Here is a 27,232-nt window from a genome sequence, read left to right as displayed (position 1 = left end):
TGGGCGAGTGCCTTGAGACCCTCCATGCCGCCGGGCCACCTCGGGCCGAAGCGGGACCAAAGCGGCACCGGGGCTGGCCCTCAAGCCCAGGGCAGGGCGGCCCACGTACCGGTCGCAAGGCACCCCGTTTACAGGGCTGGCCGCGCACGGGAGGCGGAAATCCCCGGTGGGAGGAGGCGTGGGAGGGGAAGGGGAATGGCCTAAAGCGGCTCGGCCGCCGGCTCGGCTCGGCTCCCACCCGCCTTCTGTGCCACTGCGATGGAGCCACGAGGGTAAGTGGCGGTGCGGAGGAGCTGCTGCCCCTCCCGCGTGTCGCTGGGGCACGGGGGGCAGACGGATACACCCCAACCCCCCTTAAAAATGTCCGAATTTCATGGCAACGCAGCGGGCAGGAGAAGTTCTGGCGGGGGTGGGCTTCTTACATGGGGACAGGGGTGAGGCGGTGCGCGGGGTCCCCTCCCGACCCCCAGACAGCTCGTTAAACGCGCCGGGCAGCGGCCGCCCGCCGGCACCGCGCTGCCTGGGCGGGCAGCTCTCCCCGGCGCCCGCAGCCGCGGGGGAGGCGGGTTTTGGAGGCACCCTCGGCGGACGGGATGCAGCTGGCATGGCGGGTCGGCCCGCCCCGAGGCCCCACCTGGCTCCGGTTGGTGACCCGCCCCGTCGAAGACTGCAGGCAATTACTTGGCATTTTAAGGAGCCGTTTGGCCCGAACGCGAATGACGGGAGACGGCAAGCAGGCCCGCCGGTTTTTATTGCCCAGATTAGCGTTGCCTTACGGTGGGCACTGGAAGAGCGTCACAGACAACCCACTTAGGGCACGTGCCAATGCGAGAAGAGCGGTGTCACTGCAAGGTTAAGGGATAAAGCAGATGTCAGCAGTGGAGCAAAAGCCCCAGAGTTACTATTGCGAGCGCTGGGACATCGGCGGCTGAGGGAACTGGGGTTGTTTAGTCTGGAGGAGGCTGAGGGGAGACCTTATCGCTCTCTACAACTACCTGAAAGGGGGTTGTGGCGATGAGGGTGTTGGTCTCTTCTCCCAAGTAACCAGTGATAGGACAAGAGGAAATGGCCTCACGTTGTGCCAGGGGAGGTTTAGATTGGATGGTAGGAAAAATTTCTTCACCGAAAGGGTTGTCAGGCATTGGCACAGACTGCCCAGGGAGGTGGTGGAGTCACCATCCCTGGAGGTATTTAGAAGACGTGTAGATGTGGTGCTTACGGACATGGTTTAGTGGTGGACTTAGCAGTGCTCGGTTAACTGCTGGACTTGATGATCTTAGAGGTCTTTTCCAACCTAAACGATTCTATGATTCTATCTTTTGTCTGGTTAGTTTGTGCCAGAACAACACCATCCCATGACTTTAAAATAAATAGTGCATGAAAAAGTTGACTTACTGGTAGGAAGAATAATCTCACCAAACAAGAATGTATGAAAGAGGAAGTGCAACTTTCTCCCGTTTCGCATGACATTTTAAAAAACCTATAGAAGGGGAAGGTGTGGGAAAGAATTGAAAAAGAAAAAAAATAATTTAAAAATTTTTTTTTATATAAATAAAGGAGAGAGAGAACCTAAGAAACTAATGCAGCTACACCTGCTTTTAGAGGAGCTCACTGCCAGTGTGATGGACACAGGAGCTGCATGTACATATGGGGCAAAAGGGAGGTTTCTCCACAGGCAAGAGCATTTCTCCCTTTTTCCAACAGGAGCTTGGCATTAAAGGGGAACACAGTGGGTTGACGCTGCCCCCACAGTACCACAGCTGCAACCTCCTCCAAATAAGAGGATGAGCATCCCTAGATCTCTCCAACCTTGGCTGTGACATCATTTATTAAAATAAGAAATCAAGAACTGCTTTGTATACATACATTAGCGAATCAGTTCTGGCTGACTATCTAAATGTTTGTTAGCATTAGCAATTGCCTACCATGACAAATTTCCTAAAGAGTCCCATAAAGATCAGTCAATTGTTGTTCTCTGTTTAATTCAAATTACTTGCTATATCCATAGTTTCTAGCTTGGGCAGGGAACAATAAAACAAACACAGCCATAGGATTAAGAATGATTAAGAACTACATTAAGGTGAGCTTGTCAAGACAGACTTTTACAAGCCTGGCATAAAATTGATGGCTCCTGCACAGTATAAAAATACAGCAGAAATACTGTACAAGACCATGTGCAAAAGCCACCAAAAGTCACTGCCAGAGACAGAACACAGCTGCCTCCCTGGAGTGTTTAGGTATGCTTACTTGGGAGATGTACTTTAGGGCTGATTGCAGATTTACTAAAATAAGTAGTAGAGCAGAAATTTTCCTCACTGGGTATCCACTTAAACTTTTGAAAGCTCACTTATGAAGCTGTTTCAAAGGACACAGAAAAGGAAAAGGAAGCGTTTTCTTCATATAGAAATAATACAATTCAGACTGATTCTTCCCTAAGCTTTCCCCATCTCATTCTCTGGAGATGGCTCTTCAAGTGGAGATAGATTTTGCATCAGGAATGTCCTCTACTTTCTCCATGGGAAGCCAAATATGTGAAGCTGATGGGGAAAAGTGAGGTGAGAAATGGCTGCTGGGGGAGTGAGCTTAGGTTAGGGCTTGGAGGGAGGAGGGTCAGCCGGGGCAGGCCTCGTTTGGAGGGAAGACAACGAACAGGCTGGGTGGGAGACCCTGAGCTTGCTCCTGGGTGGACATGGGCTGCTGGGGGCAGCTCTCCCCATTGCCCCAGCCCTTGGCTCAGTGTTGGACCTGGCTGAGGGTTGAGAACTGGGGAAGGGAACCAGCAGCACTCAGGTAGTGTGGCCTCATAGTCCTGCTTGCTTGCAAAAGTGAGCCGGAGAAAGTGGGGATGAGCAGGTACTCATGTTCCTCTGCCCATTGGCTCAGCTTTGTAACCTTAGTGCATCGGAGCAATATCAAGGTGGGCAACTGCAGCCACACAGCTCCCATTCCAAAACCTTTCCAGTATCTTCCTTCCCTCTTTTTCCTTTCCTTTCCCACAGCGGTCTGGAGGAAGAAGAGCACAATGTATAGCTAGGCATGGTTGGTGAAAGGTTATTTTAAAGTAACTCATAGTGCTCCACATTTATCTTTCTTAAAGCCCTATGGGATGAGAGTTATATCACCTGCTCATTATAGATGGGAAAACCCAGTTTAACCTAGCACCTTTTTCCAGCAGCTGTATCTCCCTTGGGAAACTCCCACATAGATTTCCCCCTCAGGAGCAATCAAACACACCAAACTCTTTCCAGCAAAACCTTTGCACAGCTCCCTGCTATCACACATTTCCCATTTACACATTTTTACTGAGTGTACAAAACAGTGGGCAGCATGGTCAGCTGCTTGTTATCCTTTGACCAGATAAAACTGATGGAGTTTCAGCAAAACAGTGGGATACAGCGCTTTAACCTGGATTTAGGGCTGTGCAGCCACACTCCTTCCCAATGATCCAGATATCCTCCAGGGCCTGTTTGTCCAGTAAGTCTATACAGTTCATCTTTCACAAGAAAGACAGGCACAACACTAGCTTCATGCCTTCTGCCCCGATTCCAATATTAGCGTGTTTTACTGCTATTCATGGCCTTGGCCACCCACCCACAGAGTTATGTCGTTTGAGCAGAAGTTTTGCAGCTGTCAAAAATGCAAATACTTTACTGGGACATTACTTAGTAGCAGTACCTAATTTACCTACTTCTGCTACTATGCTGAAACAATATTAGGTTTATTGCTTATGTAAACAACAGAGATGTTAAAGTCTATCATGTAACACTTTTGTTTGCTTTTTTATTTTAGCTATGGATTTCTGTTACTGCTCCTTCATATCCTCCAAGCTGGTAAGTTCAGAACACTTGAGTTAAAAATGAAGCTGCCATCCCTTAATGTGTTTGGCCAAATATACAGAGTATTTGTAATACAAACAATATGAACATCTGCATGTTTTCAGCAAGACACTTAAGAATTTCTCAGTGTGACATGCATCAGGGAAAGAAGAAAATATCAGTTTCAGTACTGAGAATAGCAAAAGACCTTATGGGTGCTCTTGCTTAGATTGCTCTGCTTGCTTTACAGACATCCCTGCGTATTTATCTCTGCCAACAAAAGGCCTTAGAAGCAGGGTAATACGGGCTGTTGATAAGCAGATCTAATGTGCCTGGATAAAGTCCCTACTCATATTACGACTAGAATTATACATCACTGTATCAAGTACCCAATATTAGCAAATTGTTTTAGTACAGTTCCAAAAATACCTTTCAAAACAAAGGTAAGGTTAAAGGACAATGCTTGATGATATTTAAATGTTTTCAGAGTTGTCTCTTATCTGTTCTTCCTTAATGACGGGGAACAACCTCAACAAAGTCATCAAGGAAAGTCCCCAGCCCCAAAATCAGGACAAACTGTACCAGATTCAGTTTCAATAGATGCCAGCTGGCCTGTTCCTAAATAACACTGCTGATGGAGGTGCCCCCGCCTTCCCAGGCAATGTTTTCCAGAGTGTTGCTTTTCCTGCTGCTACAAGGGTTTTCCCAAAGTCTGAGCTGCAGAATCCTTGTTGCAGTTCAAGCCTGTTACTTCTTGTCTCACCCAGCAGAGGATAAGGAGAGAACATACTGCCTTCGTCCCTGCAAGTACAGCGGTCACTTCAGCAGTGTTTTTAAGCCAGGGAGCCCAACTCAGACATGTAGATGAGCTATTTCCGAGTCCAGCGCACCAACACAAAGACATATTCGCCTTTACCTAAAGCATTGCTGCCTCCCACCTCTTCATGCTCTGGTTCCACATTTCCAAACCTCAATCTCATCATCTTTCTTTCCCTAATTCACCCACCCACATAATCCCTTCTTCCATCCAACCCCATGCTTGACCCCCACCTCACCCCGCAGTCCGACATTTACAATGTGCACCCTGCTTTGGTCTCAGCAGCCAGTTGCACAGGAGGTTTTGGCTGCAGTAGTGGAGGAGAGGTGGTGCCCCTTCCCCACGGGGAGGCTGCGGTCAGAGCCGCCCCGGCCCTTTCAGAGTAGGTGACCTGCACCTTCTGCATTCCTCATCAGCCAGCTCACACCTCCTCACTGCTCACCGGGAGGAGAGGCTGTCTTTCTCATGTCTGGAGGCCAGGAAAAGTGCCCTAAAAGCCAGATACTGTGCTGCCTACCTCACATGGCTGTGAGAGGTTATAAAAGTCTAATGAATGTGTCACTGGAGTTAGCCAGGCATGCTGGTTTGCCAGCTGGATATATTTGTTGAGAAGGTGACACCGATGCATTGCTATGGGATTGCTATGACATGTCCACTTTGAGAAACACTGTTTTTACTCCCCTTCCTAATTTTTTAGGTCTCAAAATAATGATAGCACTCTTGTGCTTATCAGTCTTTCCACCACTTCTGATTTACCTAGTGTTATTTGGCATTTTTCTTAATTAAAAAAAAAGTTATTATTAAAGCGTTAGGACTTGAATATGTATCTGCAGTCAGTGGGTAAAGTGAAACATGCAGGTAGCTGTGGGGCTGTGAACGCTTAGACTGGTTGGTCCTCGGAGAAAGAAACAAACAGAAGGCTTTATATTGTAAAAGGTCCCTTTGGAAAACGTACAAACAGACATGGAAAGAGTTAGCCACCAGCAAGTCAGGAGGTAGGAATGAGTATGAAGTGAGCACACTCAGGTGCCTGTTATAAATAATGATACTGGAGTCCACATGTGGTAGAATATACTTAAAAATAATTGCATTTTTTCCACATAACCTCCTTGTTTGTCTGTCTCTTCTTATCTTGTAGCTATTGCACTGGAGGAGAAGATCATTGTCAGTAAACTTGGAGACAATGCCACACTGAGTTGCATTTATGGAGGAAGAGAGCTGCACTTAAAAAATTTACGGGTATATTGGCAAATAGCTGATGATCAAGAAGAGTGTTCAGTTGTACATGCACTGATCTCAGGTCAAGACAACGAAAGTGAGCAGTGTATTCACTTTAAAAACAGGACTCAATTATTCTGGGATAAATTGGAAAATGGCAATTTTTCTCTGCTACTGTTAAATGTCAGCCAGAGTGATGAACGTACATACAAATGTGTAGTACTGCAGAAAACTGAATATACTAGAGTGATTCACCAGGCAGAAGTGGTTCTCAGTTTAGCAGGTAAGAACTTGTATCACTTGCACAAGTGATTTGCAAGTGATGCACAATCACTTGCCCAAATTCTCATTCCAACTTTTCAAATTCGTGCCATTTCAATACTACATTTAAACATAACCTTGACTTTGAAACATACTTCAACCCTTCGCTGAAATGAAGTCTGCTTAATTTAAATGTTACAGATAGGCCATCTAAAACTGGGAGAATACCCATAACAGCTGTTGATCCAGTGTGTGGTTTTTTTCAACTTGGTTTTCATTAATATAAGGGCTCTTTCACATTACTGGGTGATAGCAACTTAAGAAGTTGCTTTCTTCCCTTGGGGTTGGCTTCAGTAGTTCCAGCAATTCCCTCAGCTCTCTGGCTTACATACCAAACCTGCAGGTGTTTCCCTTTCAAGTCATGAGGGTCGTGTGAAACCCAGAACTTCTGCTTCAGAACCCATGTCAAAATTTTGTCTTTTCAGTATGTTTCAACATTTCTTTTTCTCTCGCTCTCCAGCTAGTTATAGCCAGCCAATACTCAGTGGACCGATAAGAAACAGTGACAGCGCTGGAGAGGAGATGACTTTCAGCTGCAGGTCTGGCAATGGATACCCAGAGCCCAATGTTTATTGGATAAATAAAACAGACAACAGCCACCTGCCTCCATCTGAACTAAAGATCACCCCTCACGCCGATGGCACTTACAGCATTTTTAGCACGCTGAAGGTTAAAGCCACTTCTAACATGCAGATAGAGTGCTCCATAGAAAATAAAATACTGCGGGAAAATCTGTCAGCCAACTGTAAGTCCTTTCATGATACTTCACGTTTTCTAGATAACAGGAACATCAACCAATATGTCTCTGTCTATAGATATGCACGAACGAGGGCTATGCATTAATTCAGTAGTTCCAAAAAAGTGCTGAGAAGAGCTCAGGTTTTGATTCAAGCTAGGTTTTGATTCAAGCTAGTTATGCTTAGCCGTGGACTTTAACTTCTTCCACACTGAAGTGAACACCCCATCAAGTGTGGTACGACAATGGCACTGAGAAGCTCTTGCATCCAGGACAGTCACTAGGCTTTCCCCCCAGGAACATGATGACTGGGGCAATCAGGTTATTTTTCAGGGTGCACCATACAACAGATCCATGATTCCTGAATGCCTACCCGACTGCTTTGCAGCACTCACATTTGCTTTTTACGCTGTCTAGTTTCTGTTTTCAGTCTCCAAAACTTGATTTCATACAGTGCGCTATTTAAAGTAGGCCCGTAGCAAATGGGTAATATTAGCCCAATAAAACAATACACAAGTATCATATGCTATTTATTGCTGATATGAATGATCAATAGTAAAAATGTGAAGAGTTGAGCAGCTAAATACTCAAAACCAGAAAGCTATTTTAAGAAAAGCTGTAGCTATAGTACCAATAGGGGATTTCATGATTTCCAAACAGCTGTGTAGAGAAGCTATCTGGAGCAGGAGCATTTTTCTGGAGGTGGCTGTTCAGTCTCATTGCTGTTCCTGGTCCTGTCTCCTGCCACACCTTTCTCTCACAGGTTTCTGCACCCTGGTGCAAGGAGGTTGGTCTGCTTGCATAACTGTAGCTGGATACCTGCATTAGTTTACCTGAATGTGCCAAGGAGTCCCATACTCTGGACTTAACAACACCGATCCCACAAACATAGCCAAACGTTATAAACTATTTCCAGGAACAAAAATTGTGCACACAAGCAAAAGTTGCACAGCAGAGTGTTTATATGATAGCATACCCTTGCTGTCATCCCAAATTAAAGGAAAACTAAGTAACCTTGTCACTGGTTTCCTGCTGGCATTCTATCATATCATGTTCTGGGGAAAACACCTTCATCATCTTATTTTGTGCTGGCTTCTAAAAGCACTGCCACACTTGAAAGAGCAAGACCTGGGATTTGAAACCTTCAGTTTGCAGCAATCAGTGGGAATTCATCACTAACTTCAGAGAAACAGGTTTTCACCCACTTTTCTGAATGTACCACCAGGTTTACATTATAGATTCTGTATAGATTTATTTTCAACTGAGTCTAGATACAAGCTCAAACATAAGTCTCCCAAGGCTGGCAGGAAAGAACAACAAAAAGGAAGAAAGAGGCATGCATGCAGTATGATGAATAAACTGGCATTGTATTACTAGACTGCATAAGCTAAAAGTGTGCCTTGCTCAGAAGGAATACCACCGGAATCACAGTGATATTAGTCCTTCAGAAGTTTTTGTGTCTGTGTAAAACAGGGTCAAATATTTGCTTTTTATGAAATGTGAAAATTTATACCTAACTACATCCTTTTTTTCTATTTTATTCTAGACACACAGCAGAAGCAACGCAATGGTTCTAGCACAGAAAGTCACAAAAACCTGGGAAAAAATGGACGAGGTGCTCAAGCAGCTGGCATAGTTTCCATTGTCATTCTGATAGGTCTTCTAGCTGTTTTAACCTGCTGGCTGTGGAGACGGAGGTCCTCTAAATTAGTATCCTATACAGGTAATGAGGGCCTTGATTTGCGTGACCAAATCTGAAGAATTCTTTTCCATTTGCCACAATATTTAATGTCATCTAGTTTTTCTAGCATTGCTAGAAGGTACGAGTAAGCTGCCTGCACACAACAGCAGGAAACCATGCTGTTATCAAAAACTGGGATGCCCTGGGGAGGACGCATAGTGCTCAGGACATGTTATTTTTTTATGGTTTTCTGCTAGGGTGCCTGAGCCTCAGAGGAGTTAACTGCTGGATGTGAGTAACTCGGACTTTGTGCAGGTTCAAGCCCTAGTTTCTCAGCTGTGATCCCTTCAGGCTGTTTCTGGAGGGGATGGTCCTCCACAGAACAGGACTGGGGTCAGTAGCTCACTCTGCTTAGCATGATCCAAAGCAGAAATCAGACGGTAAATCAATCCTGAGAGCTTCAGAGTCACTGGCTGGACAATTAAGGGTTCAAGATCCCACTGGGATCAAGCAGCTTGCTATGAGTTAGAAATAAAGCATGTTTCACTGTTGTTCCACATTATATGTGCGTACCCTCGTATTGCTGCATTTGCCTATGTGTGTGACTCTTGAGCGCTTGGCAGGACAGAACAAAAGGTAGCTCTAAATAAGTCAGGTCCACAAGACTCTGTCTGCTGATGTATTCGAGTACTTCTGTAAGCCACTTTACAGGTATACAAGAGCTAACATCTAAGAAAAGGGAGCAGGGGCAACCACACTTTTCAGTCCATGCCCTCTTCATCATGGCTAGCAAGCCCAGATACTTTGGAAAAGAGCAGGAGAAAGCAGGGTAGTGATCTCACCCAGCATCTGCAGTAGCTGTGCTAGGAGCCATGTCCTTCCTTCAGAAACAACCCAAGAATGGTGCAGGACTCTGTCCCAAAACATGGAGCAGCACTGTTCCTTCAAGCCCAAAATCTATCCTTGCTGAAATGGTGACCTAGGTTTTAACGAAATAGAGTATGGACTACATTTTGCTGCCCAAAAACCATTTAGCACACTCAACCCTCAACTTTGGTGGATGTTGCTTAATATTAATCTCATGTGGATAAAGACTATAGTTATCTACCCTGCATGCTTAAAACAGTGCATCTGTTTCCACAGATGTCCAACCAAATGAAGACAAAGGAGAACTCAACTGTAAGTATTAAAAATACATTGCTATATTTTTCTCAAGAGTGACTTCATGGCTGCGGTACTCAAGTTCAGCACAAAACCTTTGTATTAGACTTGCTGGATGTTACAAACTCAAGCCTGTAAAGCCATAGTCCTACTTCTTCTCTGTCCTTGAAGACTGTAAGCATCACCAAAGGCAGCCTGAGAGTCTTGGTTCCCAGAAGTTCCTTCAACAGTTCAGGCCAAAAGACATGACAAATCGACAGGGGACACAAAGCCTACAGGCTGAAGCCACCCTCCCCTCCTATTCTACAGCCATGCTGCAGCTACTGTTGCCATCAAGATGGGTGGATTGTGCTATCAGCCAAGCAGAGCCAAACTTGGAAAATCTATTTTAAAACGCCAGTTTTCAAGTCAGGACAACACTGACCATTTATTACTTCGTATCGTGTCACTGCCCATCACCAAATGGTTGTTCCCTGCCTTTTTAGGCACCATATCCTAGAAGGTCTTTAGCTGGGATACAGGAACATCATATGCTCATGTCTATGAATCTGAGCACATATGCACCCAATTTAAAAAGTACTAAGCACACTCTTTTCCTAGAGAGAAAAAAAAGGCAATTTAGACCTTCAACATGTTCATATTTTTTATAGGCAAGAATGCCATACTGCAGGTCAGCTAGTTTACAAATTCATTTATCATTTGTAGTGGGGGAAAAAATAAGAACAGGGCAAAAAAAATCCAAGACAAATTTGGAAAAAAAAAAATCGGCACAGGGGACTTGCAAGAGTACAGAGAGGATGAAATATATGCCTATTTTGTATTTCATTTGGTAGTTTCTGCTGAAGCAAATGGCTATTGCCTGGTTGTCTCTGCAGAACAGGCAGAAAATACTGTGGTTCTACCAAAACTATAATAGTGAAAGCATAGCTTGCCTTAGCAGATGCTGTGAATATACCTAATTCATAAGATCAAGCAGAAGCAAAATAATCCTTAAATTAAAAAAAAACTTCTAAAACTTCTTTGGTGGTCATGCAAACTGGGTTAACGGTCAGTTATTTTCCAGACCCATCATGCGACCCCAGTCTGATCCACAACATGTGCGTTTGCTAAACATAAACAGGCATTACACTGTTTCCTGTAGAGCATAACATGGACAGGAGGATGGATTTTCTCCTTAAGATAGAGAGACATTTTCTCCTTCCATTCCTGTAAGCTGCATTAACATAACACAAGCAGTTCCTTTAAGGTCAGCTTTCTCTTCTGTGTACTTACTTGCACCAGGCCCTATTTAATTAGATCCCTGGAATTAGCCTGTAAGTAGAAAAACCTCTGTAACATCAAGAGGGGTAAATATTTATCTTGTATTGAAGGCATATGTAGCATTTGTTCATTAACAACAAAGACACTTGCCTTCCAGACACTGTCTTTTCCTTGGCATATCTCCGCACCATTTGTGGAAGAGGAGGTTAGACAGCAGCTTTGGTGGTTTGCTGCTATCAGAAGCTGTCCCACCTCTGAGGGCTGTTTTCTGCCAACAGAGCCACGTAAAGCACAGAAGGCAGTATCTTTTGGGCATCCCAATTTATGGGCAACTTGGACCAATACCAGAGAAATGAGAATGATCTAAGGAATGTGATCTCTGATGAAAGATTGGTTATGTTTGTTTAGGCTGGAGAAGGCAAGGCTGATTAAGGACACAATAACAACCCTCTTCAGAGAGTCCTTAAAGAGGATGGGACAAGTTATTTATTGTACTAACCCAGTGGGCACAGCAGGCTTAAACAAAGGAGATTTAAGCTAGATGTTAGGAGGAAATGCCTAAGGGTAATGATAGTTGAGCACTGAGGCAGAGAGTTTGTGCAGGCTGCCAAGTCTCCATCAGTCCAGGTTTGTTGCTGTTCTGTTTTTTCTTAATGAAAGAAGAAACCTGTATCTGTCAGAAATTATTTGGAAATAGCTGATACTACCTTGTGGCAAAAGACAAGCTCTTGGAGAAATTAATGTTTCAATGATCATTTGAGATTTTCAAGAAACTTGTGTGTGGTGGATGGGGAGTAAGGCACTGCGGAGGTGTACCCACAGGGTGCACTCTGCCACAGCATTTTGCTTTTCAATACTGATGTAAATATGGTTCTGCTTCTATTGGGTTTCATTCTACGAAGAAGGTAGGATCATGTCACAGGGGACAGGAATCCTGAATACTGCAAAACCCAAAGAGAGCCATACTCTAAAACAAAAAGAGGCTACTGAGACTAGCTTTGCTGTTACAAAGTAGTAAGTTTTGGAAACTGGAGAGAAGGCAGGTTGTGAAGAAGTGTAGTTTCATCCCAGTGGGGTTAGTCTCTTCAGGCACCCATTAGTCAGTGGGGCATGGTGCTCCACTGAGGAGAAATTCAGAGCTGGAGCAATTCTGAATTGCTACATGGAGGAATCCCTCCACTGCCTGTAGAGAAGCCTCAGGAAGCTGGTTTCCCTTGACCACAGATAGGTTTTGTGCACCTCGTTCCCTGAAGTAGCTTAAAATGAACCAAAGGTGACACTGGCATCCCTTCAGAAGGGAGGGGGATGTTAGCAGGAGAGGACTTTTTGCATTTGCACAAAAATAGGCACTTTCAGTCTTTGCACAAGGGCAGAGGGACTCTAGTGTCTTGGGTATCGAGGCAGAGCTTCACCCCAGCCCATTCTCTCTCATCAGTGTGAATACATCTTTTCCATAGCTTTGCAGCTTGTTCAACTGATTACATAGGAAAAACAACCTACAATATTATTATTTTGCAGGGATTTTTTTCTATTTTCTTCTAAATAGAAGTTTTGTTTTTACAGCACCTATCTAAGTGGAAAGTCTGCCAATAATTTGGACAGCTGGAGATGTGTCAAGAGAAGTGTAATCCCCTATCTCAGTGGCAGCATTGCTTGTATTACAAGTGACAGATTTCTACAGAGTGCACCAAGATAGATGGTGGGAAAAAAAGCGCTTCTCCAACACAAGAGACAGCAAAATCTGCTGGATTTCTGTTCCAGCCACTGGCTGTGGCCACACAACAGTTGGGTCACTATGCCAGCTAACCACTTTGGACAATAGCAGAAGCAACCGCCTTTCAGGAACATGGGAAGTTCTTACTGCTTCTCTTTAACTTGATAACTACTGAATGTGAAGAATGGCAGCTAAAAAAAACCCCAAAACACAAAAAAACAAATCTGAAGGACTCTCTGCAAAGTGAGATGTGTGACCTTTTCCACCTTTCTCTATCTACAGTACATCCTTTCATTGTCTGGTTTCACCAGCTGCATGTTATTGGTGTACAGAACTAGGTAGAACATTTTGACCCAGTCCTCCAAAAATGGGAGTTTTTATAACAGGGTTTAAGACATTCAGTGCTTATGTAAGGCAACATGTATTCTTTAAATACACTTGATAGCAACATTTTGTTTTTTACAAAATATTCCACCAAAAAGGGGAATTCCAGTTTTGACAGAAGCCGGTGCATGCTGTGTGAAGGAACATGCTGTGGAAATCTGACAGATGAAAAATAGTGGTCTCTGCTGTGTTAATGCTAAGTTACCTGGACTTACCCTTTTCAGGATGGAAGAAAAACTGTGGTCAAGCTCTGTGAAATTCAGCTGGTCTTTATTTAAGCACTCCCCTGTGGCTTCCAGGGAGGATTGTAAACTGAAATTTTTAAACTGAACCTCTCCTTGTGTCCCACCCCTCCACAAAAAGTGCAGACTATATTCACTGTTTTATCCATGAATGTCAAGAAAGCCAAGAACTGCAGTTTCCTTTTGCCAGTGCCTACATGTTGCTGGTTCAGCCCCAAGTCAGCCAAGAGCAACTGATTGAAAATAGTGAAGCAGTAAACTTTGCTAGGGGTAGGAGGTTTTGAAGGAGGAGGAATCTATACTAGCTCTCTTGTCTAGGTGGGGCAGTCACCCCATCTTGTCATGGCAGGGTGGAGATGATTATTTTAAACAGAGCTTTGGAAACACTTGGCTTCTCCTGCACCAGTTGCTAGACTAAAATTCCACCATTTTTGTGAATAAGTCACTGCCTTGTTTGTACTAGCACTGCAGGGAAGAGGCACTCCAGTGTCAACTGACACAGGACATTGATTTTTCACATCAAGATCAGCTTTCAAATCCCAGCCAAATGAAGGTAAAATTTGGTGTCCTGTTCTCTCATCACACAGAATCCAGAACCATTTGGCAATAGCACAGTTAGCTTTGAAGCAATAACGCCCAAGGAGGCTCAGGTTTAGGTAGCTGTGCACCACCGCTGCATCAGTATCTTGTGGGAAGGCTGCACAGGCTCAGCCTCTGTGGCATTTAAGAGAAGGGCAGTTTATCTGTCACTTGATGCAATCTAGGCTTACTCACCAATTTGAACAGGAGAGGGAAATTAGGGTTTTTTCTTGTGGTGTTTTGCTTTTTTTAAAAGCCAAGCTGAAGCTAAATAATTAAGCTCCTGTCTAGATTGTAACTGTGTACAGCTGTGTTTTTTTTAAGGCATTTTATCTATTCCTGTCAAAAAAAGTATATTGCATGTTTTCTAATCTTGAATGTCTGTGAAAAATACCCTTTTATTTATTAATTTTACTTTTGTCCTCTATTGCTTTCCAATCTACAACTGTAACGTACCCTATCAAGTGGGGCGTTTAGCTGTCGGTATGTCAGATAAGATTACTGAGGTGCCTTAAGTTACTTTAAACGTCAGCCTTTCCTTGTCTTCTCTCACATCCATTAATCTAGGTTAGATATTTTCTGAGTCCACACCTAGTCTTCAGTGAACCCTAAAGGGAATTTGCTTGAAAAAAGCATGCAAGCTTGTCGATACCTTAAAACTGTGAACAACATCTGTGCGGATGTGAAGGGTAACCATTTCCTAGTGGTTCAGTAAGAAGTCCTGCAGACGTTTCCTCACAGTCTAATCACATTAAGTTGTTTTGTGCAGCGTCTTTCATGCTGCTGTAACTGACAGAAGCCTTTTCTAAAAACGGTTTTCCACCTTTATATTATGCAACTGCAAGAAGCTGTAACAGTTTAGAGATGTAAGAAGTGACCTAGCAGTTGCTTTGCTGTATGTTAAGCTAATTTAGACTGGTTGGATCTTCTTACTTCTGGGCTACTTCACAGTACATAATGAATGCATCTAAATGCAACAGCCTACTCCTGCTAAATTCACACTTTCTATTGGTTTAGGTATCCAGCTATTTTTGGAGGCAAGTAAATCCTAGGTGACAGTTTGTTACAATTCAAAGGACTTGGGAATTTTGTAACCACAGAGTTTTTGTCATCACATACCATGTTTATATTTTAAATAAAATCCATTAATTCTTCTGGATGTTTGACTAAATCTATCAGCATGTAAAGACAAGTCACTCAAAACCATTGCCCTCAACTGAAGTGGCATGTTTTTATCAGCCACATCTCTCACGGCATATGAGCACTCCTTTCCAAAGCCCTCAGATGAGAGGCCAATGCAACACAGACATTTGACAATCTTTGCTCTTTTTTGGCTCACACAACAAAATATCTTGAACAAACTCAATGAAAGCCATGTGGTAGCCTGAAGGCATCTCTCAGCCTAGGCTGATACATCCTTTTCTCACGCAACTCAACAACCCCTAGCAGAGCAAAGGTACAACATACACTGCTGCTTCCAGGACTGAAACCATCTCATTGCACTGTCCTGGGACGGTGTTGCACTTGGGCACCTGTGTCCCTCTGTTTCCTTTCGTTGAAGATAGCAGCTCACATGAACTGCATGTCCCAAGCAACTTAAATACATGCACAGGAAAGCACCACTTGATGCAGCTTTGTGGGAAGACTCTAAGAAAGAGACTCACTTTCACAGAAAAGCGAAAGGCTTTCATTGTGGCATGGCTGGTAAACCACAGATGGAAAGCCCCAAGAGAGAACATGTGTTGCTACTTAGTGGTGTGAATTCATCCATCCTGTAGTCAAATTCATTATTTAAATCTTTTCACCTGTGAGAGCTGAAGTCTCTTTTACTCAAAATGCATTCCCTTTTTCCACTTCAACACCCCAACTCCAAACACTTTTCTCAATAGCCCCTTGTGCTATGTCAAAGAAACTTTATTAGTTGCTTTTCCAAATTCAAATCCTTTCATATTTGAAATCATAGAATCTTTGGGTTGGAAGGGACCTTTTAAGATCATCTAGTCCAACCCCCCTTTTCATGTTTGTAGCAAATACACACAGAAGTTCACATTACCGCATGAGGGTAATATCTCTAAACTCTCTTTTCCAGGGCAAGAGAGACTGTTCTAAAGAATAATTGAGTACATCACAACTCCAGAGAGAGAGGACCCACACACACACCCCCACCATAGAAGGTAGGCTCTTGGGACTCTTCCTCTTAATGAATGTGATGCGGCATTAGGACCTTCACCACATTCATTGGATGATACAGGATGAAATCACTGTAAACTGGTCCATCTGAGGACTGTAAAAGGCACCCCACATGTTCCCTGAGGTGATCGATCTCCTCTGCATCTGGCAGTCTAGGGAATTACAGGCCACAAACCATTAACCTCTGTCTCATTCATCTTTCAAGACACACCTATGTGACATGTCAGTTGGTACAATTACCTTCCAACACAAGAAAAATGCTTCCAGCACTTCATGCATTATCAACACCGCTAATAAGCGTAAGTAGTGTATCCGAACCAATGCCCCTTGCTGCAAAACGCAAGTCCTTGGGAACTACTCGTGACCTGACCATTAATCACAAACTCAAGTACTTTGTTAGGCAAGAGCCTGTCTCCTATTTCAGTCTAGCACAGAAAATTGCTGTGTAGAGATAGATGCTCTTATATCAACAGAGACTTAGGCTGACCTTCTAACTTGCCGAAAATAGGTCCCAACAGTTTAGTAATAAAACACTCATATGTTTTCCTGTGATTCCAAGTGCTGCTTGGGGCCATTTTATAATTGGAAAACTTGGACACAGAAGTCACACACTTGGGGTCACACAAGGCTGTAGCTGACTTGGTGCTTGAACTCATGTCTCCAGCATACAAAGACCTTCTTCTCTCCTTTCACTTGCTGGATTGGAAAGTCTACTTCTTTGCAGCATTCACCCAAGTAGATATTGTAAGTCAACAGAAGCCATTTGCCATTTTTTAATAGGATTACACATAAACTGCCAAGACTAGACTTTCATATCTGTTGCACAAAAAAAGTCTGCCCTTAAAATTGGAAAGAGGAAAAAGATGATAAATTGCTTTCAGTTGAGCCCAGAAAACTTTTAAGAATGTGTCAGTAAGAAGCAACGCTAATGCAGCCATAATGTGGCCAGAGGGTGGGTGCTAACACTTCCTCCCTAATTTCTTCTGCCACATCTGTGGTGTCACATGTCATCCCGCTTACAACACTGAGTCTATAGTTTTAAAACAGTATCAGGTTTGCTTGCAAAAACTTTTCCACAGCATCACACTGGACTAGAGGCAATTCTATTCCTCTTCATTCATCTCTATCAGTCAGACTTACCGTTATTATTTTACCTAACTTCTAAAATGCATCACTACTGCAGTCACAGTAACCAAAAATAAGTCAAGGGATAAAGGTATAAAACATCTGAACTATTGCCAAAGCACTGCAGCTGCTTTTATAACACAAGGCAAACAAAGTATTTTTATCACCTTATTGTAAGTCTTATTAGCCAACTCAGATAAGTTTGATAAACCACCAGTGACATTAAATTCCATGTCAGTAAAGTTCCAGAAGTCCTACCACAAACCTGGTCTTTTCAAGTCCTTTCTTTGGTTTTCCACACATGTGCTCATATTTCCATATCTATCTGGCACTATCTGCAGCACAGAGGGTTGCTTTCTTATTTGAGATACATTACTGAATTCTCCTATTAGAATCACAAGAAAAATCCATCCCTGCGTTGGTTCCTGATCTACTGAACCACGCAACAGGGCTGGCCAGATAATTACCATCCTTTCCAGGGAAATTTATTGACTGTTTCTACACAGGGCAAGGCAGGCAGCCAGCACCCCAGGAAGGTCTCAGGGACTCCCGGCACCAGCTCACATGAGAAGCGTGCCCAGAACTGAAAGGCTAGAGAAGCAGAGGAAATGGATGTTGAGACAGGCGAGTCTCCAGGGATTCCCGGCCAGGGTGAGTTGCTGTGCCAGGTCTCTGCTCAGCAGGCAGGCACCCCATCAGGAGTCCCAGCACACCAGGGCACAGCTCAGCTCTGAGGAGTAAGAGCCTTGGAGTAGGAAAAAGCAAAAGAATAAATTAAAAAAAAAATACCAACAAACTCTACACATCTGTTCTGTTTAAGTTCAGATTATTCTGTTTGTTTAAAGTTGAACTTTTCATGCTTACCATGAGGCAGACAGCTGTCTGTCAAGGTGTTTCTCGTGAAACAGTTTGATCCAGCTGAGAGTAGGAACAAGAAACAAAAGGGGAAAAAAATTTCTCATCTGCTCCAGCCCAGAGACACTTCAATTCTCTGGAGATGAAGCTCTGTGTGGGAAATTAAAAAAAAAGTAGCCGTTAAGAAGAGCTCCTACTAACAAGCATATGCTCTGGCTGGCTGGAATTATGAACCACAAAACCCAACCAGGCATGCACACAGCGATCCAGTGCCTTTTGTTAGTGTTCTTGGCAATGGGATGACTGCTAACAGGCTTCAAACAACGTGTCTTAGCTTCACTTTTGAGCAATTCCTATTGCATCACAGCATATCTGGATGGAAAATTATTTCTGAACAAACAAAGTCAAACAAACAGTTCCTCAGAAACAGAAAACTTGGCAAAAGAAAAATTTGTTATCCACCAATTTCTGTGGCTGCATTTACCACATTGGTAGGCCTTCAAGTCTTGGGAAACAGTAGCAGGTATTCCACATGTCAAATACCTCCAATGGCAAGAATCAGTTTTTGTATTAAAACTAGTTTTAATGTCCCCAGGTCACAGGTGCACAGGCTTGAGCACCCTGCAACCACATGGGATCCCAGGCCCAGAGGTGTGCCCCCACCTGCATACTTTTCAGAAGCCTTTGGGGTTGGGTTGGAAAGGAGTTTTGTTTTGTTTTCATCTCTAGGCAATGCTGCTCCAGACAGCTAGGAAAAAACCACTGAACTTATGCACCTAGGCAGAAGCCAGGTAGTAAATTTGCTGTGAAGCTGGAAATGGACTGTAACCCCCTCCCACGAAGGTCTGGCATTACAGCCCAGCACTCTTATACATTGCTCACTACATGTTTTACAAAGCATACTATAATCTTAATCATTGCACACCTAGACACTGGGATGGGATACAGTGCTCAGCCCATAGATAAATAATTATATAACATAACCTGTCAACTGGAAACTCCCTGTAAGCAGCCAGTGTAATTGCAGAGGTGAGCGCAACGGAGCAGCACACCAAAGCCTACTTGAACAGAGCTAAAATGCAGGGCAGGTTTTGCAAGGAGATGGGTGAGAAAGCATGTGGCTCCTGCAACGAAAGCCTGCCCTTGTTTGAGTAGCAGGATTGCCACAGACTGAATGCAAACACAACCCCAACGTCACTGCTTTCGTTCAGACTATTTACTTTTCAGGGAGGAAAGATTGGTATCCTATCTCCCCCCACCCCAACATGTCAAAGGTAGTGTGACTATTTACTGCCAAGACAGCACATACTTGTTTTGCCCTCTTGAGGTGCTGTTCCCTGTAGGTTGGCAGAACACCAGCAACTTAATTACCCAGGCAGTTATTAGAGCCTGCTTGAACTTTCACACTAGCAAAAATTGTGCTTCCTCTCATGAAACTTAACTAAAAATCAATATTTTGTTTCTAGGTGAAGACCAGGGAGACATCTGGAGCTAGTAACTGCTATATGCTTCCCCAGTCACAAAGTCTCTGCTCACCCTGCTTTCATAGCCACAGCAAGATATTAGGCTACAAGGGCCTTTGGACACTTGCAGCATAGCAGCTGTTGCCAAACTGAACAATTTTCCCCGCTGTTAGACCAATTTCTGATAGGTCAGGGTAAAGGACTGCAGATAGCATCTGCAAAATGGGCACTTTTATTGCTACTAGTATTTGCAGAGTATAACCTTCCAGAAACAAAAAGCCCTCTGCAAAAAACAGCAAGAGTGGCTGGAGCTGCAGTACTTCATTCAGCAAAGCTCAAGTTTCATCAAGATCGGAAATGGGAGTTTCCTTTGCCCCCAGGACCAGAGCATCTGGCAGAGGTGGGGAACACTCCCACCATGGCCATGCAAGAGCAGGAGCTACACTGGGTGAGGAGCTAAACCAAGACGTTTTATCTCACCCTCCTTCAGAGGAAGCTGTCACAGGGATCAAAAGAAAAAAGATTTGCATGCCTTAAGAAAAGTATTTAGCCCTGCCTTGCACAAAGGCTCCGGGACACTCAAGCCGCTGCGGCTGTTGACAGTTGCACAAGACACAGATAGCAGACAGGTCTTAAGGTTGGCATGCTGACTTAGGTCATGGGGCAGGGCAGGGCAGAAAACAGATTTAGGAGAAAGCAGAGCTGACAGTCTTCCTGGAAAGCAGCCTAAAACCAGAAGGCTTTAGCTGTCCTAGACATTCTTCCATTGTAGAGAGTGGCAAACCAAATTCATGCATTTTATAGACCAAAAAAGGAGGTCTGGAGGAAGAGCATCACTCATTGAGGGTTGCATTCTTGTGTGCAACCTTTTCATTGCTTCTGTTTAGAAATGTATGCATTAGGTTTGGCAAAACTCACACAAGGTATTACACAGCATACGTAGTGTTGCATAGGGGCTTTAGGGGTTTTTTTGCTATTAGATTTTATGGTTTCCCTGCCATGCCTAAATGAAAGCACCACTCCTATAACTAGCAATAGTCTGACCAGTTGCATCTCTGAAGGATTGCAGGCAGCATTACTGTAACTATGCTGAACCTCCAAAGTACATACCTCTCTTCCCCAACAGAGCACAGGGTGGGCATTCAGTGCATAGCTTATGCAGTCAGCAAGGCCAGAGAGAAATCCAGTTACATCCCCAAACATTCTATTACAGTTGCAAACAAGCTGCTTGGAATGTGAAATACCTGTCAGTAGGTGGGTGTGCTCCCCATGCATTTCTAGACAGAGCAGAACCCCAACACTACCATTGCTGAGCCAGCTCCATGCAGAAGACCAGACTCCCCACTAAGTTCAGCTTTCTACCCCAAGTAGGCTTGTGAGCCCCAGTTTGGCCAGCACAGGGTAGGACAGTGTAACAGCAGCTATAATAGGAGAAAAAAAGAAAAGAGGCCAAGAAAGAGATGCAGATCAGAGACCTGTACCATTTGAGATGTGCCAGAGTCCAGCACAGAGAGATGAAAAGCAAAAAAATGCTTTTTCACCAAGTTGCTCAGCTGCAGAGATGGGGGGAAAGCAGCACCAGGAGAGCTGGGAAGGTCAATATACAGGTGAAGGTGAGTCAAGCCCACAATGACAGTTTGCTCACCACAAGGATCTGCCAAGCACCAACCCCTTGCTTGCCACAAGAGCAGGCATCCTTTCCCAGCTTAATCAGAGCCCCCCCGCCCCCACTCAACTAACCAGGCAGGTCAGCCCATGTAATTTTGGCTGCTTTTGAGAAAAAGAGTCTGAGGGGTGATGTCACTGCTTTCTACAGCTTCCTAAGGAGGGGAAGTGGAGAGGGAGGTGCTGATCTCTTCTTCCTGGGATCCAGCGATAAGACATGTGGGAATGGTTCAAAGCTGTGTCAGGGAACAGGCTTCCCAGGGAAGTGGTGATGGCACCAAGACTGTCAGAGTACAAGGAGCACCACTCATAGTCATATGGTTCCATTTTAGGTAGCCCTTTGAGGAGCAGGGAGTTGGACTCGATGATCCTTATGGGTTCCTTCTAACTTGAAATATTCCATCATTCTAGGGAAGTTTCAGGCTTAACATTAGGAAACATTTCTTTACCAAGAGGGTGCTCAAACACTGGAACAGGCTTCCTAGATAGGCAGTCAATGCCCCAAGCCTGTCAGTGTTTAAGAGGCATTTGGACAATGCCCTTAACATGTTTTGACTTTTGGTCAGCCCTGAGGTGGTCAGGTAGTTGGACTAGGTGGTTGTTGTAGGTTCCTTCCAGCTGAACTATTCTATATCTCACTTATGCTGGGAAGAAAGCAGGAGATGCAGGGAGCAATTTATGCTTTCAATCCCTCCCAGTGCTTGCCACTATCCCCTAGGAAAGCCCAGAAGCCTCGTGGCAAATACAGTCACGAACACATCTGCAGAAAAATCATGAATCCTCTCTACTGATTTCTGAGATTCTGAGCATTCTGGCAGTCACCCATTTCAGGGTATTCTGAAAAGGGGTAAAAGTGACTTCAGAGAGGAACAAGCAGCTAATCGACCAGCCTGGAAGTTTTGTCACTTAAGGGATCAGACTGACAAAAGTAGCAAAAGATCAGCTTCGCTCTCATCATTTCTCACAGTCAAGCTCAATTTTTGTTCCTGTTTCTGATTGCACATTCAGGTCATTAGGCCTCAGCCATGTATGCTTATTTCTTGCCAAGAATCTCCTATTGGCAGAATTTAAAAGAATATTTCTCATCTTGGACAGCAACATTGCTGACTGTTGCCTCTTCATTTGCAAATGAACATGCTGCTTCAATTTTTGCAACTCTAGTTGCACCATGAAAGGACCTCAGCAGTCGCTCAAATAGTTTGAAAGCCTGCATGAACACTCATTTTTTCATATTTCTCTCTCTGCTCTCATTCTGGGCTGAGTCCTAGCCACGTAGTAGGAACAGACCATGTTACCCCAAATGAGCAGAAACAAGTGAAACCAGGCACAACCAGGAACACTTCTCACAGGCTGGAAAGCCTCAGTCTACAGCCAAATCCAAAATGGCAAAATTAAAGTACCCACATCTCAGGTGCTTACCAGCCTGGTGTAAATAATCTTTTTGTTTCCACCTGGAATAAAGAAGGAATAAGATTTAGCAAAATAAAGTAGAGAAGACAAACATGGCAAGCTACAGCTACTGCTGGTCAATACTACCTTTCCCACAGAAAAGCTTCCCGTCTTCTGATCAGAAGAACAAATGAAGTGGAGTTTGCACTTTCCTTCTGAAGTGAGCCTGATTAAGGCTGTTTGTATTATTTGGTTCATCTGATAACAAAAGGGGAGTGGGAGGAAGAGGAAAAACTTAAATTTATTGACAACACTAGGTAAGGTCATCAGTATTAATGATTAGTGACACATAAGTGACTCACTGAGTACTCTGCCAGCAGGGTCAGAAGCCAGTCTGACTACGAACACAAGCAGAGGGAAAAATACAACTAAAAGAGGAACCTCATGAGGTTACAACATGCTAACATAGCACCAAAGGAAATTACACAGGTCCCTTGTTCAGTCTACAGCAGTACTTAGTTGAATCCAAGTTTATATTCCAGATACTGGAAATTAAACTATACAAAACCTCCCTTCTTCCATCTGTTCACCTATATGTGGTGAAAATAGTCTGGCTTTGTCTTTGGAAAGCTTTCAATTCAGTGTTTGAATTAGCAGACGTGTAGGCAACTGTTTTGTAACAAAGCTACAAAATTGCTTAAAGTGGATTGCTGTATTCTGTGGAAAAAGAGACTGTATTTTACTTCTATTATAAGCCTTTTAGTAGATATGCAGAATATAGCAAAGTGAGAGGGAGGGAAAGAAGGAAAAAAAGAAAGCACATTTATACAAGCTCAAGAAGTAGGCTCATGTGAACCTCATGAGGTTCAACAAGGCCAAGTGCAGGGTCCTGCATCTGGGTCAGGGCACCCCGCCAGAATCAATACAGGCTGGGGGATGAAGGGACTGAGAGCAGCCCTGCCGAGAAGGACTTTGGGGTTGATTAAGGAATCTTAGTAAGTTTAAGTTGATTACGCTATTAAGTTTTATATGATTTGATACTGTGATTTTTCTCAATATTGTTAGTGAATTTGATTGCTGTTATTTTGTATTATATCGTTGCCATCCTAAAGTTATGCCAAGTACAACATATATCACTACACCAGAATCCCCAATACCCTATCCTTTTAGTTATAAACCACTGTCCAAGTCTGGGACTAGGAGTGGATTCAGCTGCACCTGAACTCCTCTCTGAGAAGGAATTTAGAAAGCAAAGGGGTCCATCCTGAACCTCATGACTCAACAGGAGAGCATTCCTTTACTTTCCTTACCTAACCTTAGTCATAAGCTGTTGACCAAGTCTGGGACTAGGGATTCAATACACGAGTAAATCATTCCAATTTAATTGTAATTTGGTTTCTCTCTGTATACCTTTTCCATGTTGAATAAGTAATAGAGTGAACCTTGCCATCAAATTCTGTTAAGTCACACTTTTTACAAATTTATATTAAAATCATTCACATTCTGATATCTTTGACCATGATTCTTTAAATGGCCTAAATTATCCATTTGCAACAGTGGTACTGGTGGCTGAAAAGTTGGGCATGAGCTGGCAATGTGCATTTGCAGCCCAGAAGGCCAACTGTATCCTGGGCTGCATCCAAAGCAGCGTGGCCACTGAGGAGAGGAGGTGATTCTGCCTTTCTACTCCACTCTGGTAAGACCCCACCTGGAGTTCTGCATCCAGCTCTGGAGCCCTCAGCACAGAACAGGAAAGACATGGACCTGTTGGAGAGGGTCCAGCAGAAGGCCACAAAAATGATGAGAGGGATGGAACACCTCTCCTTTGAGGACAAGCTGAGAGAGTTGGGGTTATTCAGCCTGGAGAAGAGAAGGCTCCAGGGACACCTTATTGCAGCCTTCCAGTACTTAAAGGGGGCCTATAAGAAAGATGGGGACAGACTGTTTAGCAGGGCCTGTAGCAATAGGACAAGGGGTAATGGTTTTAAGCTAAAAGAGGGGAGATTCGGACTAGACATAAGGAAGGAATTTTTTACAATGAGGGTGGTGAAACACTGGCACAGGTTGCCCAGAGAGGTGGTAGATGCCCCATCCCTGGCAACATTCAAGGTCAGGTTGGACGGGGCTCTGAGCAGCCTGATCTAGTTGAAGATGTCTCTGCTCATTGCAGAGGGGTTGGACCAGATGGCCTTTAAAGGTCCCTCCCAATACAAACCATTCTAGGATTTTACAACTTAAAAGCATCATGAAAAAGCTACTCATCATTTGAACACCTCCAAACACTAAAGTGAGCAGCCCCAGGGATTGAAAACTAGCAAGGCATTAGACAATGGTCTTTAGTACATGAATCAGCTTGAGGATTTGATGTCAGCTTGTCTCAACATTTGTGTTCAGTCCATCCCAATGAGTAGGAAGTAAGACAAGACACACTAAGAGGCCTACATGGATGAACAAGGAGCTCCTGGCAAAACACAAACACAAGAAGGAAGCAAGAGTGGGTAGCCTGGAAGGAATAAAGAAACACTGTCCAATCATGCAGAAACATCATTAAGAAAGCCAAAGTCAACCTGGAATTTGATCCAGGTAGGGATGTCAAAAGACAACAAGAAAGGCTTCTTTATGAACATAGGAGACAAAAGGAAGGGAAGGCTAGGGAAAATGTGGGCCCAGTGTCGAAGGAGACAGGAGACCTGGTTACACAGGACGTGGAAGAGGCTGAGATACTAAATGCTGCCTTTGCCTCAGTCTTTACTAGCAAGACAGGCCTTCAAGAACCCCAGGTCTCAGAGACCAGGGGAAGTCTGGAGCAAAGAAGTCATACCCTTGGTGGAAGGGTATCAAAGCAAACTGAACATACATAAGACCACGGGCCTTGATGAGATGCACCCATGAGTGCCTAGGGAGCTGGCAGATATCATTGTGAGGCTACTCTAGCTAATCTTTGATTGATCATGGCAACTGTGAGAAGTGCCAGAGGACTGAAGGAGAACAAATGTCACTCATCTTCAAGAAGAGGAAGGATGACCTAGGGAACTACAGGTCAGTCAGCCTCACCTCCATCCTTGGGAAAGTGATAAAGCAGCTAATCCCGGAAGCCATTTCCAGGGACATGAAGGACAAGAAAATCATCAGTAGTCAGCAGGGATTCACCAAGGGTTAATAATGCTTGACCAACTTGATAAACTTCTGATGAAATAACTGGCTTGGTAGGCAAGGGGAGAGCAGTGGATATTGTCTACCCAGACTTTTGACACCATCTCCTATAAGGTCCTTAGACAAGCTGATGAAGTATGGGCTGGATGAGCAGACAGCGAGGTGGACTGCAATCTGGCTGAACAGCCTGGGCCAGTGGGTAGTGATCAGTAATGCAATCTAGTTGGAGGTCAGTAACTAGCAGTGTATCCACTGTGTCCAGTCCTGTCCAACCCCTTCAATAATGATCTGGATGATGGGACAGAGTATACCTTCAGCAAGTTTGCTGATGACACAAAACTGGGAGGTGTGGCTGATACACCAGAGGGCTGTGCTGCCATCCATAGGGACCCCAACAGGATAGAAAAATGGGCTGACAGGAACCTCATGAAGTTCAGCAAGGAGAAGTACAAAGTCCTGCACCTGGGGAGGCACAACCCCATGCCACCAGTACATGCTGGGGGTCACCTGGCTTGAAAGCAGCTTTGCAGAAAGGATCCTGGGGGTGTGCTGGTGGGCAACAAGTTGGACATGAGCCAGCAATTGTGCCCTTGTGGCAAAGGCGGCTAATGGTATCCCGGGCTGCATTATGCAAAATATTGCCAGCAGGTCAAGAGAGGTAATCCTTCCCCTCTCCTCAGCACTGGTGAGGCTATACCTGGAGTGCTGGGTCCAGTACCGGGGAGCCCAGAACAAGAGAAATGAATCTACTGGAGAGAGTGCAATGAAGGGCCACAAGAGATGAAGAGGCTGGAGTATCCTTTCTGTGAGGAAAGGCTGAGAGCGCTGTGACTGTTCATTCTGGAGAAGACAAGGCTCAGGTGAGTTCTCAATGTATATAAATACCTCACAGGAAGGTGCAAAGAAGCCAAGCTCTCTTCAGCAGTGCCCAGTGACAGGACCAGAGGCAATGGGCAAAAACACACACAGGAGGCTCTGCTGAAGATCAAGCAGGTTGCCCTGCTTGAGCAGGGGGTTGGACCAGGTCTCCTCCAAAAGTCCCTTCCAACCTCAACCGTTCTGTGATTCTGGGAAAGTTATGGCTGGATTTTGAGTGAACATGACCAAATTGTATAGCCATAACAGCACTCTCCTTCGGGTGACTCAACCCATGCTAAGTTTAATAGGACTATGTTGGAAAAACAGGAAAGGTAAAAAAAAATCATTTGCTCTTATCTGTCAAGACAAACAACTATAAGCCAGTATTGCACTGCTGTGGGTCCTCATTTCATACTTAACTACACTCAGTGTAGGGCGGTGGAATACTAAGTCACAGTACCTGACTTGTCACATGAGCACTTAGCAAGCTTGGAAAAAAAAAACCAAAAAACCCCAAGCCAAAAAACAATCACACTTCCTGTACATATTGGTGTGGTTAATCCTGGTAAGCAGTCATTACAGATCAGCATGATTTGTCTTTATCAC

At 44.2% G+C, this 27,232-nt stretch overlaps 1 protein-coding gene across 1 annotated transcript; it reads left to right on the top strand.

Moving 5' to 3' along the window:
• Positions 1-258: 258 nt before the first annotated feature.
• Positions 259-9,778, top strand: ICOSLG (inducible T cell costimulator ligand; the record flags this gene model as incomplete). The annotated part of the gene is made up of 6 exons (XM_082014098.1): positions 259-272; positions 3,790-3,830; positions 5,771-6,133; positions 6,632-6,916; positions 8,454-8,630; positions 9,732-9,778. The coding sequence occupies 6 exons, from the start codon at positions 259-261 to the stop codon at positions 9,776-9,778; spliced, it is 927 nt and encodes a 308-aa protein (XP_081870224.1).
• Between the last annotated feature and the right edge of the window lie 17,454 nt (positions 9,779-27,232).

The sequence above is a fragment of the Phaethon aethereus genome, assembly GCF_964289735.1.
Source record: "Phaethon aethereus genome assembly, chromosome: 1".
Classification (NCBI taxonomy): Eukaryota; Metazoa; Chordata; class Aves; order Phaethontiformes; family Phaethontidae; genus Phaethon; species Phaethon aethereus.
The sequence above is the reverse complement of the archived record's forward strand: the minus strand, read 5'-3'. Positions and strand labels throughout refer to the sequence as shown.